This window comes from Kogia breviceps, chromosome 6 (genome assembly GCF_026419965.1).
Source record: "Kogia breviceps isolate mKogBre1 chromosome 6, mKogBre1 haplotype 1, whole genome shotgun sequence".
Taxonomy (NCBI): domain Eukaryota; kingdom Metazoa; phylum Chordata; class Mammalia; order Artiodactyla; family Physeteridae; genus Kogia; species Kogia breviceps.
The window spans coordinates 20,725,873-20,743,527 of NC_081315.1; the positions used below are offsets into that span (position 1 = coordinate 20,725,873).

Below are 17,655 nucleotides of genomic sequence, written 5' to 3' on the forward strand. Positions count from 1 at the left end.
CTGATTCACATGCAGCTCCACACCACCAGGCGTATGACGAGGACGTGCCTGGAATCTATGCTTGTGTGCCTGGGCTGGGGAAATGTATGAGTGGTGGCCGCCCTGGTGGGTGGCTGCTTGTTCAGACCCCAGGGAGCCAGCTAACACAGTTACAGAAGCCGAGAGGGGCTCTGACTCTCACATCCAGCCCACGAAGAACGTCATTCAAGCAGCGTGGGCGGACACAAAACCTTCTCTATTCTCCCTAAATTCCATGCTTCCTGCACACACACTCAGGGACAATTTCTGGAAGTACTTCTTTCCATGCTTTTCTGTTTCAATTCTTTCGGTGAAGTAGTCATTGCCTTGCTTTTCTCCCCCACAGAATCTTTAAGCATCATTCTCCCATATCATTGAAAACGTCCTAAGAAGTCAGTATTTTAAATGTCTGAACAATATTCCATTATACAGACATCATCATCTGGCCACACTGGCGCCTTCCCATCTTGGAGCCTTGGCCCCTGCAGTGTCCCCCTTCTAGAAGATTCTTCCCCCAGAGATCTGCATGGCGCACTCCTTCAGCACCTCAGAGAGACTGTTCCACTGTAACCTCCTCAGTCAGTGGCACTGCTTTTTTGGCGGCTGTTTACACCACTCACCACTTCTGGACATCACATCACCCAGTTAGGAGTTTACTCTCTGTCCATTGGTTCCTGCTGCACCCCTGTGTCAAGAATAGTGCCTGGAGCATGGCAGGTACAGACAGCCTGTCTGGATGGTTGTGTTTGCCCTGCTGGTCCCCGCTCCACCCAGAGAGGGAGATCTGTCCCCGCCACCCTGAGTGCTGGCTGAGCTAGCCCTCGGGAGAAGCCTCGGTGCACAGAGGGGGTGTTCCCAGGGCTCCGCTGGAGGAGCCCTGGGGCTCGTGGACGGGGGACCGCAGCTCCAACAAGTGCAGACCCAGACAGCAGACATCCTGCCTGGCTGTGGACAGGAGGAAAGCTGGACGAGTGTGTGGACAAACCCGGAGAAGGGGGCTGGGGTAAGACTAGGGGACAGAACTTGGCCAAGGAGGGAGGAGGGGCTGGTGGCTGCAGACAGTCCTGAGCCTGAGTGCCTCGGGGCTGGGGCAGCACTGTCCTCTCTGGCTGCCCAGGGAAACCAGGCTCTTGGGGGGAAGACAGTGACCCTGTCCCTCCCAAGAGCCCTCTGCCTCCTTCACCCAGTCTTCGATAAAGCCCTGCAGGGGCCAACTGGCCACCACTCATTCATTTGTTCACTCGTTCATTCATTCAACAAGTGTGTATTTACAGACACTGATGTAGGTAGGCACTGGGGTGGATACAGAGATGAACTGAAGCCCCCGTCCTCCCGGCTGGGGCCACATCTGCCCCCTGCCCCCCTGCTACTCCTGCAAAATCATCCAGGGACGACCCTGTGGCCTGACCCTCTGCCTTCAGGTACCTCTGGGGAGCACCGCATCTGGGGGCAGCTGCCACGCAGCCCAGCACCAAGCAGCTCAGCTCGGGGGTGAGGAGCACCGGTTGGGGTCTCCCAGAGTCCCGGGTTCAAGTCCCACCCTGCCACTTTTCAGTGTGGGTGACCTGGACCCTTCCCTGAAGGCTCAGTTTTGCCTTCTGTGAGGGACCCGCTGGGAGCTCGTGTGACGATGAGATGAGATGATGCAGGTAGAGAGTGAGGTGGGCGCCTGACTAAGAGTGTCCAGTGTGAGCTCTTCTGCAGCGGTGGTGGTTGTCTTATGAGGTTCCCTTGGACCTTGGTCAGCCCCGAATCTCCTTGGCACCTCTGTGGCAACCCCGTGGCTGGCCCTGTGGTGGGTTCCAGCATGAGGTGACCCCAAGGAGCTCATAGGCTGCTGGGGGAGACGGAGCAGACACAGAAAATTCCACAGGGTGTGGCTAGTCTGTGAGTGGAAAGCTTTGGGGGTTCTGGGGGGTGCAGAGGAGGGGCCTGGCCCAATGTGGAGATCAGGGAAGGCTTCCTGGAGAAGGTGACAGCTGAATGTGGTCCCTTCTTGTCTTGCAGTGCCCAGCTCGCTCCCTGGCCCTGGTCTGTGGAGGGGCTTGGGGTGGAGGCAGTGGGTGGCAGGACCAGGTGCCCCCTCCAGCAGCACTAAGGAGACACTGAGTTCCCCCCACAGCCCATCCGGAACACCCCCATGCCCCGCCCACCCCGCGGGCTCCAGCACCGGGACGGCCCCGCCCCCGTCTACCGCCACCTGGGCCTGGGCCCCGGCGGGCATGCGCACTTACGTTTGGAGTGCTTGTCGCACAGGGCAGCCGCACGCATGTCGCAGAGGCGCAGGGAGCCCTTGCTGCTGCTGTAGACGAAGAGGTTACAGTGGTGCGGGTGGAACTCGGACGCGGTGATCACCTCCGTGAGGTCCTCCATGTTGGCCGGCTTGATGTCCACGATGTCTGGGTGGCCGAGTCAAGGAACGGGAGGTGAAGGAAGGGCGCCCTCGCGGCTCTGCCTTTCCCAGCTCGGAGACCCTCGGGTTTCCCGACGCCTCTGCTCGGCACACCCACCTACCCCGCGTCTGAGCTGGCTCCGTTCCTTAGACTCCTGGACCAACAGCCCGCCACGGAGTCCCCAAGCTGCAGACCTGTCGTCGAACAGCCTGCAGGCTGCCCCTTCTGGGTGCCCGCCCGCTGTCCCCATAACGCGGGACTAACGCCTCCTTCCTGACCTGCGCCCTTTCTCCAGCCAGTGCCCATCCGCTGCCCGGCCCCACGCAGGGCAGCCCCTGAGGCTTCTCCCCTCTGCCCCTCCTCTTTCAGTTGCCAAGCAGGAGGCCAGGAGCGTTTGTTGAGTGCCTACTACATGCTGGGCTGTAGACACACTAGGTGAACAACTGCAGTTCTCCCCGGCACTCTGTGAATCGTGTCTGAGCTGAGTGGACAGGTATTGGTTGGCTCCCCTCCCCCCCCGCCCCTCCCCCCGCCATCCCTGCCCCGCCCCCACTCCCTTCTGCCCACAGCATCAAGACTGCTTTGGGGAAAAGGTTCTCTGCTTTTCTGGGTTTTCAGCTCTAATCTGTGCCTTCCATTCCCACTCAGTCACCACGAGGGATAAGCATATGGCGTCAGATGGGCCAGTGGAGGGGCTCCAGACTTGGAATACTGGGAATGCTGGGATGCAGCTCTGTCGTCTCTGCGGGCTGGGTGGTGTGGAGAGGAAGGGGCTGTATCTGCTGCCATGACAGGGGAAACCCGGAGCCTGGGGCTGGGGCAGAGCGCCCCAAAGACAGAGTGGATGGAGAGAACGATCTGTCAGTACCTTTAGAATCCTGGGTGAGGATTCACCCGAAAACGGTAACCCCTGGATGGTTAAATATAGGACCCAATAAGTCCATTTTCTGTTTAGCGTCAAGAATTTTGTTGCTTGGAAAGGAAGTCTCTCTGACTGAAATGCTGGAGCCCAGAGAGGGTAAACAACTTGTCCAGGGTGACTCAGCAGTAAGTGGTGAGGCTGGATTCCTGTCCATTCGCAGTTGCCTACGAGAGCAAATCATAACCCCTTGCTGTAGCATCCAAGGCCTGGCATACCCTGGCCTCTCTCTACCTTTTCGTCTTCGGATCCTACTAGTCACTCTGCCCTAAAGGCACTTTCCTCTCGAACAGCGACACCTTCGGTCTCTGGTCTCCCCAGCCCCCCCAGCCCCGTGGGGCTCTGCACAGCCCATTCCCTCTGATGGAAATGCCCCCTCCTCTCTCTTCTTTGCCTGTGAGCTCTGGATTCAGAGAATGCCAGCTCTGCCACCTCCTGGCTGTGTGATCCTGGGTGAGTCCCCCCGCCATCCAACCAGCTCCCCATGCCTCAGTTTCCTCATCTGTAAAATGGGCTAACAGTTCTATCTTCATAGGTTTGCTGTGAAGATGAGAAGAGGCAAAGCCCTTGGCAACTGCCTAACACATCGCAGAGCTCAACGAATGTCAGTTGCTCTTATTATTTTTTATTATCTGGAAAATACTGATTGGAACTCTGACATTCATCTGCTGTCAGCCCCCCCACTCCTCCACCTGTCCCAGGCTGCTTCCTCTCTCAGTAAGAAAGAGGCATTTTCTGACTTCTGTAAACAGTAGAATTTATAAAACATCAGAAAAGATGGTTGAATCTGTGCAATCAGAGGAGGGTCTCTGTGCAGAAGCTCAAATCTTGCTTGCTAGAAGCACACCATTAACCAGAAACTTAGAATCACATCAAAATAGAGAGAGAGGGGAAAAAAGGAGCTATGTTGTCAGTGCCTGAATTGGTTTCCCAGGAAACTGTGGTTTTCTGGTACGATAAGAAGCAGAGATTAAATCATGAAAAAGTGAGACTGAAGGTTGAGAGAGAAAAAGAGCCAAGACTTCTGGAATGTGGATCCCATCAACATCAACCTGCAGCCCCCATCCTTCTCAGCCTGAGCCCCCGCTGACGACTTTCCATGGGCTCTGCCTGCTTAGAACGGCTTTAATTTCCTACTGAACTTAAAATGGTGTCGGAGAAAAAGTGCCGTCGTTTAAGAAATGCCCATGAGTACAGCACCTGTCAGATGTTCTGCAAACGGGGACTGAGATTCTCCCACAGGACTCGGGACACAAAAGCCAAAGAGGGCCTGGGAGAAACAGAAGTGCCAGGCCTTAGGGCACACAGGTCAGGTTTGAGCGCCGGTTGTATCTCTTGTCAGGGAACGTGGGTTTTTACCGTGTTTCACAGGGTTATACCCTCCTCAGGGAGTGAAGATGCCTTGCCTTGTAGGTGGTTCCCTGAACACCCCAGGGAGACCTGTCACCCGGCCTGAGGGGACTCAGGCCGTTGTGACTTGTTGCTTTTGCCAATGAATGGAGGGCAGAAGTGACAAGTGATGCTGAATGGAGGGCAGAAGTGACAAGTGATGCGTGTCACTTCCAGGCTGAAGTTCCGAGAGCCAGCACTGCTGTGCCGTGAGCCCCAGGGCACAATGGGTAGGCTCTTGTCCCCTCTGAGACTTTCTGATTGTTACTTCAGGATCACCTAACCTTCTTGACGGAGTCAGTGTCCAAACTCTTTCCTTCCCGGCCTCAAGATGTTCTAGAATCCAGTCCAACAGAGAAGGGATCAGAGGTATGATGTCTCAACTCTGGCTCGTGGAGACCGAAACTGGGGCTTATGAACCATCCTTCTAACCTGGGAGGCTGTGGACGCCGGTGGCCGGAGAGAGGGCAGTGTGGTGGCGTGAAGCCTCCCCTCTCAGGCCCCCAGACCCTGGTCCCAGACTCACACCGGGGCCAAGGCCAAGCAAATGGGTGTTGCCTTTCGCTTGATCGTCGTGCATGTGCTTCCTGCTTCCTCCTTCCCGTGACCCACATCACTCTAACCGCTCCTGACAGCCTCACAGCAACCAGGTTCAGCTTTGGCCTGCCTTCTGCAAACACCTGCTAGAACTCTGAACAAGGCCATGATGGCTAAGTCTGCGGGGTTCAGTCATGTCTGCAGGCTCTACAGCTCACATGCCTGAACCCGGGCTACACAGAGCCGGCCGAGGGGGGAACCCACGTGGACCGGGGCCCCTGTGCATGGGCTGAGGAGACAGAGTCTCCGATGCCTGGATTCCATCACCAGCCGTGGACCACGGCTCTTACAGCCTATGCATCTCTCGGGGACTCTCTCTTGCTGTTTCAAACAAAGGACTGGATACAGTGGGTGCCGGGGAAAGGTGATGTGAAGCACAGAGCTTCCTTTCCACCTGATGCTGGGGGAGGAAGACAAAGGCATAGCCATGGCCAATGTGTGCCTCTGGATCCCAGGGCCCACAGCCTGACCCAGCACCTCCAGGACACCACAGCATCCTTCAGGGTGTGGCCATCCAACCGGGTCCACCGTCACCCAGTCCCGGGACGGCTTCTCCAAGACCGCTGGCTCCACTCATCACAGGACGAGGATCTCCCTGTGGGTGCCCAGCTCCTCACTGGCCATCGGGTGCGTGAGAGCCAAATTATCGAGAGGGGCCATCCCTCCTGAATCCCCATGGCCACATCACAGAGCAGGGGCCTGGAGACGCACTCCTGACCAGCGAAGTAAGGTGTGGAGAAGCCTCCAGAGCACGGTAAGTACGTCCCAAACAGACACCACAAACACTCCTCCGGGACTCCCACCTGAGTGGCCACATGCCTGTGGACTTAGAGACACTCGACCGTACACAGTGGCCTGGACTTTGGCAGGACCAGTGCTGGGTTGGAAGTTGGGGGCCTTGGGCCAGGTGTCTGGTTTTACCTCTCTCTGGAATGTTCAGTTCCACATGCAGAAATCACTTCCATCTGTAAATCTCGGTTTCCCCTATCTGCAAAATCAGGGGTTGAGCATGACCTTGGAGCGCCCTTTCATTTCGAGGATTAACCCACAGGTGGCTTCCCCCACGCCCACTCCAGAATCAGCTGCATGAATCCCACGTGGGGCCAAGTGCTTTTTTCATGGCAGGACTGACCTCTCTTGGGAGGGAGCATAATTAGACTCATTTACAAGCACCCCCCCCACACACCCTGGCAAAGCTGGATGAATTATTCATGCTCTGTTTTTCCATCTAGTTGTACTCCAAGTGTCTGATGGCTTTTGCTTAACTTTCAATCACACTTTGGCAGCTAAGAATGATTTTCCCTCCTAGGAAAGTTGGTCAGACACAGGTAGGCGGAGAGGAGAGCAGGTCACGCGGAGAGGATGAAGGGAGAAGGGAGATTAGCTCGGGTCCACACCCCTTGGCTGAGCGCCATGTATGTTTCTCCAGTGGTGTGTTGAATGGTGCCTCCCCCCTGCCCCCCCAACCCCAATAGATGTCCATATCCTAACCCCCAAGAGGCTGTGAACGTGACTTTATTTGGCAAAAGGGTCTTTGTAGATATGATCAAGTTGAGGATCTCAAGATGGGGTCTTCCTAGATTACCTGGGTGGGCCCTAAGTCTGATTACAAGTGTTTTTATAAGAGACACCGAAGGAGAAACAGAGACACCCAGAGAAGGCCATGTGGCATCTGAGGCGGAGGCTGGGGTGATGGCTTGGCCTGCAGGAGCTAGGAGAGGCAAGGAAGGATCCTCCCCAGGGGGCTTCAGAGGAACCCAGCCCTGATAACACCTGAACTGCAAACTTCAGGCCTCTGGAACCGTGAGACAATAGATTTCTGTTGTTTTAAGCTGCCCAGTTTGTGGAAAGTTATGGCATCCATTGGGAACTCAGACACCCAGTCTGCTTCCTGGAAGCTGGGGAAAAGACACGGGTGTAATGCTGCTTATCGTGGACAGCTTCCTCTGCCTCCATTCCAGACCTCTTCTTTCCCTGCAGGTCCCTGTTTTAGCAGCCCCAGCCCTGAAACGCAGAGCCAGCAATTGGGGCAGCCTCTGCATCCCTCCATCACATCCAGCCTGCCTCCTGTGCTCGTCCACCTGGAGGTCCCTGTGCTCCAGCCCTCAGCCCAGGCTGCCTAAGCCGCAGTGGGGCTCCCCGCCTCTGGTTAGCCCCCCAGTCTCACCTAGAGTGAACTCCCTAAAATGGGGGCTGGGTTCCCCTACTCCCCACCCACGAGAGAAGGCCTTCTATTCAGGCTGCCAACACTGGCTGACCTATCTGTTTCACTCATCTGGGTGTAGGCAAAATCGTTCATACCCCAAACTCCAGTTTATACCAGACTGGTACCTGTGCCCACCTGAGATGCCCTGCGGGCTGGTCAGGTGGCTTCACATCTGTGTCTGTTCAACCCTCTCCACGTGTGAGTGAGGCGCCCCCCTTTCTGTGGATGAGGAAATGGGGGCTCCGCAAAGCTTGGGAGGCAGAGCACAGTGGGGACGAGAACTCTGGCCCCCGACAGCCTGGGGCTGAATCCAGGCTCTGTCTGCTTCCTAGCTGTGTGTGCAAGTTTCTAAACCTCTCTGCGCCTCAGTTACCCCAAGTTCAAAATGGCAATGGTACGCCTTACCTCCTAGGGCAGCGGTAGGATTAATCAAGCTGGTGCACGTGATGTGCTGAAGACGGGGCCTGGCAAGGAGTGGGTGCTTTGTAAGTGAACTCCTAAGAAGGCATGTGGCATAACGCTGCAGGCAAGTGCTGACGGGCTGCCGGGGAGCCTGGATTCCAGGCTTAAATCTGCCTTTAATCCATGCGGCGCCTCCCTTGCGCCCGTCACTCAACTTCTGTGGACCAGTGTGAGCTGAGGCTCCAGGAACGCGAGAGGAGAAACACAGCCACGGGAGCGTGGACAAGTGGGCAGGAGGGGCTGCCGCCTCCCTGGGGCACCCAGGGGCCTGGGGAGATAGCTCTGGTTCGGGCAGCTGTCTGGCTCCAGTTCCCTTTTCCTTCAGTGGCCAAGTGTGAATAAGCACACATGTAACCCTCTAGGCCACGGGTTGGCAGACATTTTCTGTAAAGGGCCAGAGAGTAAATATTTCAGGTTTAGCAGGCCACAAGATCTCATCTCATCCAGGCTGCTGAACTCCGCTTTTGTGATGCAAAAACAGCCACAGACAATGTGGAAGTGAATGGGTGTGGCCGTGTTCCCATCAAGCTTTATAAACTGGTGGATTCATGCGCCCACCTCTCCCCGCTGGGCTACTCTTTGCTGACCCCAGGTTTAGAAGAGGGATTGCAATCTTGCTGGTGTAACAGAAGCCTCCCTTTATTGCTAGTGTGTAAGACGCCTGGGGGTCAGTAAAGCTCAGAAACAGGGGGTTTGTCCTGTTCCGTTCCAGAAGGAAGTCTGTGGTTCTTACTGCCAAGGACACAGGAATATAATCCAGGTGAGCCTTTGCAGAGTCATCAGGTTTGCAGAGATTTTTATAGAAACTCCTTCATCTCTTGCTGCCAAGAGCATCGCCTGGTGTCCTGAAACCAGTGGGGTGACACCAGCACCAGACACCATGGCCGATCAGTTCGAAGCCACACCGCTCCGTGGGCTCCCACTTGGAGGGTCCTGAAACTTTGGAGAGAAGGTGGCTATGCTGCTGTGGCCCTCACTCCTTTGAGGTCTGAGGTGCACCTCTCAGAGCCTCGGTCTCCCTTACCTATCCCAGGAGCACCGGTACAAGGGCCGTCACTCATCCCCTGGGCAAATCTCCCCTGACCATAAAATGAGTCAGGCGCGTGAAATGAATAAACATCATTGGTTCGTTCCACCGAGGGGCTCCAGTGAGACATGGGTATGTAAAGCACTCCATAAATGCCAAAGAATTACACAAGTATCCACTAACGTGATGGGGTTTAGTGGCTATGCCACGACAAATGCTTGTGAAGACACAGCAAGTAGCTGAGCTCTGAAACACAGTCAAACCCTTGGAGGGCTGGTGAGGGCAGCCTCCTTCAGGCCGGGCACCTGGATGTCCCTGCGGAAGGGACCGCCCATCCTCCAATCCCACAAAGGAGGGGAGGGAGATGAGGGCGGGGAGGTGACGACGGCCCAGGGCCAGAGGTGGAGGCAGAGCAAGGACGGAATCCTGGCGGTTCTCCCACGGGGTCAGCACCCACAAAGGCCCGGCTGCTGGGGCTCGCCGGACTGGCTGTGTCCTGGGCAAGCTGGATGTCGAGAGTGGGCAAGGGCTCCATGGGGAGAAGGATGTGGCCTTGAGCTCCACTGGCTGAACTGAGCAAAGTGTGGTTGATCCAGATGTCCTGGTAGGAGCACACTCTCAGGAGGGGGAGGTTGTTACCGCGGTGACCAAGCAGCCGCGGAGTAAGGATGGAGGCGGCTCTGCCAAAGGCCATACCACACGAGGCGTCCCACACAGGCTCCCCGAGGATGCTTGTGTGGAGGGGCCTGTAGGCCTCCTGCACAGGGAGGCAGTCTCGCTGGGGCGCGGCCAGCAAAGCTGCTTTTTTTCAGCAGATTTTCTCCGAAAGATGACCTGGCTACAAGCATGAACTGTGAACACTCCGGCCTCATCGAGTCAGGTCCTACTGGAGGCTCCTGGCTACCTGTGCCTCTGTTTTAGTTTGCTTGGGCCACCATAGCAAAATGCCGCAGTTGGGTGGCTTAAACAATAGGGAACGATTCTCTCACCGTTGTGGAGGCTGAAAGTGCAAGATCAAAGTGTCAGCAGGGTTGGTTCCTTCTGAGGCTTCTCTCACTGGCTTGCAGGCGGCCATCTTCTCCGTGTGTCCTCACATGGTTATCTGTCTGTATATGTCTGTGTCCTGATCTCCTCTTCTTTTTTTTTTTTTTTTTTTTTTTTTTTGCGGTACGCGGGCCTCTCACTGCTGTGGCCTCTCCAGTTGCGGAGCACAGGCTCGGGACGCGCAGGCCCAGCGGCCATGGCTCATGGGCCCAGCCGCTCCGCGGCACGTGGGATCCTCCCGGACCGGGGCACGAACCTGCGTCCCCTGCATCGGCAGGCGGACTCTCAACCACTGCGCCACCAGGGAAGCCCCCTGATCTCCTCTTCTTATAAGGACACCAGTCACACTGGATTAGGACCCACCCTAATGATCCCATTTTACCTTAATCACCTCTTTAAAGACCCATCTACAAACACAGTCATACCCTGAGGCGCTGGGGGTTAGACCTTCAACATACAGATTTTGGGGGGACAAAATTGAGCCCACAACAGCCTCCTTCCCTTCCCTGCTCAGAACCTTATTAACTATGATGGTGCAATCTCACTCAAAGAGAAGAACCAGGTCGCTGGGGCCATGCTGGGCCGTGGGAGAAGGGCTGTTCTGAGTAACTGCTCACTGCACAAGCCCACTGAAACCCTGGAGTGTTTTCTCTGTGCGATGACCCAGACTGCACACCTCTTCCAAAAGCCAGCTTATGTGATTCCCAAATGCTTAGACAGACAAGAAATGACTTCTGAGTCACAAAAACCAGGGCTCGACAGTCTAGCCCCCAAAGCCAGCTTATGTGATTCCCCAATGCTTAGACAGACAAGAAATGACTTCTGAGTCACAAAAACCAGGGCTCGACAGTCTAGCCCCACCGAATACCAGCTGTGTGACCTCTGGAAAAGTTCTCAGCCTCTCTGTGCCCTGCTTTTCTCATCTGTAGAATGAGTGGATACCATCCGCTTTGCAGGGCTGTAATGAAGATTTAAGGAGATGGCATCTCCTTCATTAAGGAGATAAAGGTCCTAGCACATGGCTGGTACTTTTAGCAACAATTAAAGTGAGTTAAATCAGAATCAGTATTTCTCTTCCTCTGAAACAAACGTGAAATTAAGCAGGGTGCGAAAGGTGTAATGTTTGTTGCCTGGAAGGACACTCCGGAAAGACAGTGAGGGTTTGCGCTGGAATTACATGCCTGGGTTTGTATCTAACCCAGAGTTGGGAGGGGAAACCCAAGGTGGGACAGAGCTTGGACACACACCTAGGTGGCTACCTTCTCATGGCACTGAGAAGGGGCGAACCAGACCCTGTCCCAACCTCTCAGGGCTCCTGGCCCAGCAGTGAAACCAGATATTAGCCCCATGATGGAAGCTTCACGAGAGATATACAGGGTGCATGTGATGAGATTTATAACAAGACCCTGACTGGTCTGGAGAGTCAGGGAAGGGTCCTGTGAGGCAAAGGCATTAAGCCGAGGCCAGAGGGTGAGTAGGAGTTATCCAGGCAGAGGGGTCAGCCTGGGGGAAGTGTTCCAGGTGAGGGGGAAGCATAAAGCTGGGGAGTTGCAAGAGGACAGGCTGCTGGAGCCCCAAGAGGGAGGGACAGAGGGCAGCTGACAGGGCTGTGGTCTGGGGTCGAGGGCGGTTTAATCAGGAGTGTATTACAGAAGTGCCACAGAGGCCTTTCAGGAAGAGACAGGAAGCACCATAGAGTTGCATGTCCCACCACCCAGAGGAAATGTTAGAAACATCAAACAGCGGCCAAAGCCCATGCATCCGGCCACTTATGTTATGAGTCAACCCCACTCTGTCCTGCAACAGTGCAAAAAGCACCTGCTTCCTTTAGGACGTAAAACAAGAGCCAGAAACGTTATTGCACTGACAGGACTGGACGGACGATCTGAGTGACTGAGGGCTAGGAGGGCCACGGGCGAGTGCATCCGCTCCTCAGAACGGAGAGAATGACAGCGCCACCTACGCGAGCTGCCGTGAGGATTAAGTGTGGTAAGTGCGGTGCGTTCAGCTCAGTGCCCGCAATAAACGTGCAATAACAGTGGCTGTCCTGGAGGCTGTTACCACCATGACTGGGAGGCAGCGTGGCGTGACAGTGGCGTGCGAGGGCTCTGCGTCCAGATGCCCCAAGTCTGAATCCCACCCACTTGCCAGCTGGGTGACTCTGGGTAGATTACTTAACCTTTCTGTGGCTTAGTTTACTCCCCTGTAAAAGGGGGATGTTAATCTTGTCTACTCCACAGCGATGTCGGGCGGATTAAATAGGTGAGTATGTGCACGGTGACAGAGTGCTGCTGTCTGGCACAGAGTAAGCGCTCAGTAAGAGGTGAAGGCGGTGTGGGAAGTGGTGAGGGTGACGGTGGGTTGCAGCTCTGGTTGCGGATGGAGTCAGCACCATGGACAGCGCACAGGAGCCCTCGGCCGCGGCGGAACGGAACCCAACCAGCTGCCTGGCCTTGCTGAGCCCCCAAAGCAGTGGTGCTGAGAACAGTTTTAACAACATGCTTTCTGGGTGAAAAGCTGATTTTGGAGATTCAGACTCGGGGCATTTCTAAGCAGACTCGCCCCACTTTCCTTATCTGTGGGAGGATGAAAAGAGGCAGCCCGTAAGGTGCTTGACAGTGGTCATGGGCTGGTATAGGTCCTGCGTTTACAGCCTATCAGCCCCTATACTCACCGGCCATTCTGCTCTCACAGCCCCCAGCACAGGAGGCACACCCCTTTGAATGGAAGAGAAAAGTGAGGCTCAGAAGGCCTGAGTGACTGGCAGGGTCGCTGTGTGAGTGAGTGTTGAAGGCAGGGTTGAACCCCAGGCTCTAGGGTTTGGGCCAGCACAGAGCCTGGCACATGGAGGGGCCTTGGTCGGTCCCCTCCTTAGCTCCCTGTGCAGAAAATAAGCCCAGTCCACAGGTGGCCGAGTGCTGACCAAGATTTGGAACTGCTTCAACATGCAGCCTAGCTTCAGCACCTGCTCCATAAATGGGAATTAGGAATTTGTTCCAGGCTAAGGCTTGGTGTGATGCCAGCTTCCACCATGAGAAATCGCTCAGTGGGGAGAAAAATCAACTGAACCATCTTTAGAAGTCTCTGGGTGCTAAAAATAAAGCAGAGGTCCGTCAGCTGAGGCCTCCTGTGCAATCTGTTACCTTTAAGATGCTTCAAACTCAAGAAAAATCACCCAGTGCTGCCTAAGAGCCTCAAAATGTTGGCATTAAAGGACCGAGAGGTTGTTTAAACAGATGTGGAGACGGCACTGGGGAAAAAGGGCTTCAATGACCGGAGAAGATGTAAGGATTTATGAGAAACAGTCTTATGTATTTGAGGGGCCATCGTCTAAGGGGGAGAATAATACCGGCCAACTGCCAGGCCCCTTTATGTGAATGATTCTTTTACTCCTTACAAATGTCCATATGATAAGGAATTTGGCCCATCTTGCAGTCATGGAAATCGATGACAAAGGAGGTAAAGCAATGAATCTGAGCCCAATTCTGCCAGAGCCCAGAGCGCTTCTCTTTAGTGTCTGGGGTCTTGGAGCCCCCCGCCTAGGAGCCCAGGTTTGCAAGGAGGCATCTATATCCTAAGACCAGATGGAAACTGTGAACTTCCTCCCTCCAAAGTCACCATTTACAACCATTCATAAGCACCTACGATGTGCCAGGCCCTGCATTATGGGTGGGGACACAGAGAGGGCTCAGCCTGGGCTCTTAATCCCAAGGCTTTCAGCAGAAAATGGGGGGGGGGAGGCATTCATACTAACAGATGATGAAAGCCCACTGTGACCAGGGAATGTGGGCCGGGAAGGACTCGGACCAGCCTGGGAGGGGTGCGGAGTGGACAGAGCAGAGGTGACCAGGCAAAGGGGGCTGTGAGTGACGCATGTGGGCACACGGGAGCCAGCCAGGCGACAGGAGGGAGAAAGGCTCCTCCAGAGAAGGGTCAGCAAAAGGCAGAGCACTGCCCCCGCCCCCGTAACACGAAGGGAAACCCAATGACGCGAAGGTGTGGGCAAGCCTGACGCACAGGACTCTGGGGAGGTGGGCAAGGGCTGGTCACCAAGAGCTGCCAGGCACTGTTGAGGGACCTGGACATTCTCCAGATGCTGCTGGGGACCACTGACAGCTCTACCCAGGGGCCTGATGTGGTCAGACCAGAGGCTCTGATGAGCCGTTCTCAAAGCTCTGTAGAGGGCCAGCTGGCTGGGCAAGGTGGGATTCAGGCAACAGTCCAGGCAGGAATGGTACGACCTGAGCTGGGCCTTGGTTAGGGTGGAGAGGAGGGCACGATTCCAGAGCCATCGGGGGAGAATGGAAAGTGCTTGGCACCTCTTTCCATTTTGTGGGTGAGAGAGAGGAAGGAGGCTGGAAGCCTCGGTGACAGACCAAGGCGCTGCACCGGGTATGTGCCTGGCACACGGCAGAGGCTCAGGAAGTACCAGGCTCCTCTCCCTCTGTTCAGAGCAGTCAAGTCTAGAATTAGAAGAGGAAAGGTCCTCTGAGTCAGCTTTGTCACTGTTCTTACTGGTGAAAACAATGCCCGCTTTTTCTCCTTTATTAAAAAGGTTTTCCTTTCTCTTAAAAACCTTTGCTAAAAATCAATTCTGCCTAAGTAGAAAGTGTTACTATTTGGACACCAGGAGATGGTCACATAGCAGAAAACTCCCAGTGGCCGTGAGGACTGAACAGCAGCATCAGGGCAAATCAAGACATTGAAGAGCAAGAGTTAAAGGAATGTGAACCCCTAGGTTCAGAATCCCCCAGGAGGTACTTGCTCAAAAGGTGTTTCAAAATTCAGAGCAATTCCCCAGCTCAGCGTGGAGTCACAGCTGCCTTTCTGGCCTCCTCCCACGTTGGAAATGAAACGCCTTTTCTAATTACTTGGCTGCTATCAGACCCATCATCACACCTACGACCCACAGTCCTGACACCTTTCTTGCCAGGGGAGGCTGAACACCATGGGACGGTGCCAGGTGTCTCTGCTCTGGGTCCCTGTGTCTTGTCACTCTGGTAGCCAAGCCACAGCAGGCCATGGGGAGTGCCTCGTGCAACATCATTCCCTGATGAACTGATCTAATCAAGGGACATTTCCACAGCCACCACATACCCTGGAGGTTCCACTCAGCTGCTTCTGTCTGCCTAATTGGTACTTAGGTTCTGCAGGCAAGGGCTGCCTTGAGCTCGGCCCTGGTGTCTCCAGCATTCTGTAATGCTCACACGCCCCTTATCTCTAAGGGCCAAAACATTTGTATATTTTGATCAACTAACAATTCATTTTCACAAAACTAAAGGCAACACACACGGGTTTAACGGAGTTATGTGGCAAGATCTGCAGCCAGAGAAGCCCCTCTGGCATCCCACGAGGACCCCCAATCCACTGATGCTCCCCTCTTGTCACTAGCTGTCACCTCCTCACCTGGCTTAGATTCTGGAGCCAACCATTATTTTCACTCCCTTGCATATGCCATCAGCCCCATGTCTGCATCTTCACTTTGCAAACCCACTGCCCTGGCTCCCTTTCCACCTACTCTGCCCCTGCAGCCATGCAGCAAAACGTGGCTGGAGAAAAACTCACACTACTGTGCTCACTGGTCCCACTTGTTCCCCAAAGCACTTACCGCTTGCTCAGGTACTGGATATTTTGCTTGTTTATTATACTAACGGTTTATCAACATTAAATTATATGTCCGTTCCAGGAGGGTGCGGATCTTTGTCTCTTTAATTCAAGCACCGGGCACAGGGCCTGGCACACAGTAGGTGCTCACTAAATATACCGGTGAACGGTGTACCCTCCAATGTGTGGACAGGGCACAGTCTGTGTTAGGAGGTGAAGCTGACGGTAATGACTGGGCAGGTCTGCCTGCAGACCTGGGATGGATTAGTCCTCTTTTCTTAATAACAACTAACCCGTTCCAATGTCCTCTGGCCACCTTAGTCCAAGAGTCAGTTATGATACAGCCCCATATCTACAAAGTCTATATTTTAACTATCGCTCTACCTCCCGGCTTCTTGCCATGGCCACGCTCCACCCTACCCATCTCCATGTCTCCCTGGATCTACTCGGTCTCCTGGCTTCCAGACTCGTCTGCTGGAATCCATTCCACCCACAACATACACCCACAGCCCCAGGGGGCCCCTGCAGGGTGACCAGTGCTGCCCCCCTGCTTACGTTGCACCGATAGCTTCTTATTACCTGACAGCAGTTAGGGAGTCGGACAGTCTTCAGAACACAGACTCAGACACCAAGCAAGGCTTTCAGTTATTGATACTTTGAATGAGGGAGAAGCTCTCTGTTTGCGGGATCATAGGGATCATATCTCTAACACCTGAAGTACTTCCTCATCCCCACGTCTGATAGAAAGAACTAGCCTTGGGGTCTAACACGCAGCACTTACGGAGTCTGCACATGTGGCTATTTAACTCGAAATGTGAATTCATTCAGACTATATGAAATAAAAAATTCTGTTCCTCAGTTACCCTAGCCACATTTTAGGTACTCCAGAGGCACACGTGACTGCAAGCTACCATACCGCACGGTGCAAATAGAGAACTTTTCCAGTATCACAGAAAGTTCTACTGGACAGGGCTGAAGATGGATTTTATTCCCTTTTTTTTTTTTCACGGCATTTATCTCTATAGCTACCTCCTATTTATGGTATGTGATATGTTTCACTTTCATTTATGGTAGTAAAATTAAAGTCCCTTTCAAAAATGCATTTATTTAGGCAAAATTAAAGCTACTTGATTTAAAGAAAATTAATAAAAATTAGAAAAAGATTAGGAAAACTAAATGAAAGAACACACGGTGTATAGACGTAGTAATACTTGCAAAGGAGGTTTGCAAATGATCGACGTTTGGAGATCGTGGTCCCCAGGAGTAAGTCCCCCACTGACGCCATCAGCCAGGCCCGCTACAGCTGTCCTGGCCACCTCCCACCTTCCGACCTCATCACGTCACCCCCACGCACCCTGGGCCCTTCGGTAGCCTCCTCAAGCCACTGGGAGCCTCCTAACCCTGCCTCCTTCTCAGTCCTCCCTGGCAGCCCAGGCACGGTGTGTAGACCTGAGTTACAGCAAGGATGGCACCGCTGGTACCACCCAATTCAGGGCTGGGTCTCCCAGCAGTGCGTGAGGCCCTTGAGAAAGAAGCTGAGTTTCTTTTATTTGTCCCTGTGTCCCCGGGGCTCAGCCTGGAGCCTGGGACAGAAGAGGAATCGATGGTTAAAAGAACGAAATTAAACAATCCCTTACACAGCTGCAGGGCTTTGCAATTTTTAAAGGGCCTCAGCATTCACGGTGTCATTGAATCCTTATAGTAGCCCAAGGAGATAAACTGGTCAGGGCTTACGGTCCCCACCCTAGTCCTAGGATGAGGAAACCCGGGCTCCAGGAGGGTGGGTGCCGCTGTCCCAAGGCTGCAGCCAGAGGGCGAGGCAAGGAGCACTGGGCCAGCCACGGGACGCTGCCCCGGCAGGGGGGCTTCGGGCCAAACCCCGGTCTCCCCAAGCCTGCATTTCCTCATCCATAAAGTTGGGTGATGATAACATGACCACTGATTCGCAGCCTTCATGCCCCTGTGAGCGCCGAGTGAGACTGAACGGCAAGCTGCT

The 17,655-nt window shown here is 54.4% G+C and overlaps 1 protein-coding gene across 5 annotated transcripts in view; it reads right to left on the bottom strand.

Annotated features, from left to right (window-relative positions):
• The window catches only part of PPP2R2C (protein phosphatase 2 regulatory subunit Bgamma), a 138,554-nt gene that overhangs the window by 23,318 nt on the left and 97,581 nt on the right, over positions 1-17,655 (bottom strand). For all 5 annotated transcript variants that reach the window (XM_067035556.1, XM_067035555.1, XM_059067314.2 and 2 more), the window contains exon 6: positions 2,253-2,417. In XM_067035556.1, coding sequence (XP_066891657.1) covers positions 2,253-2,417 — 165 coding nt within the window. The remainder of the gene's footprint in view (positions 1-2,252; positions 2,418-17,655) is intronic.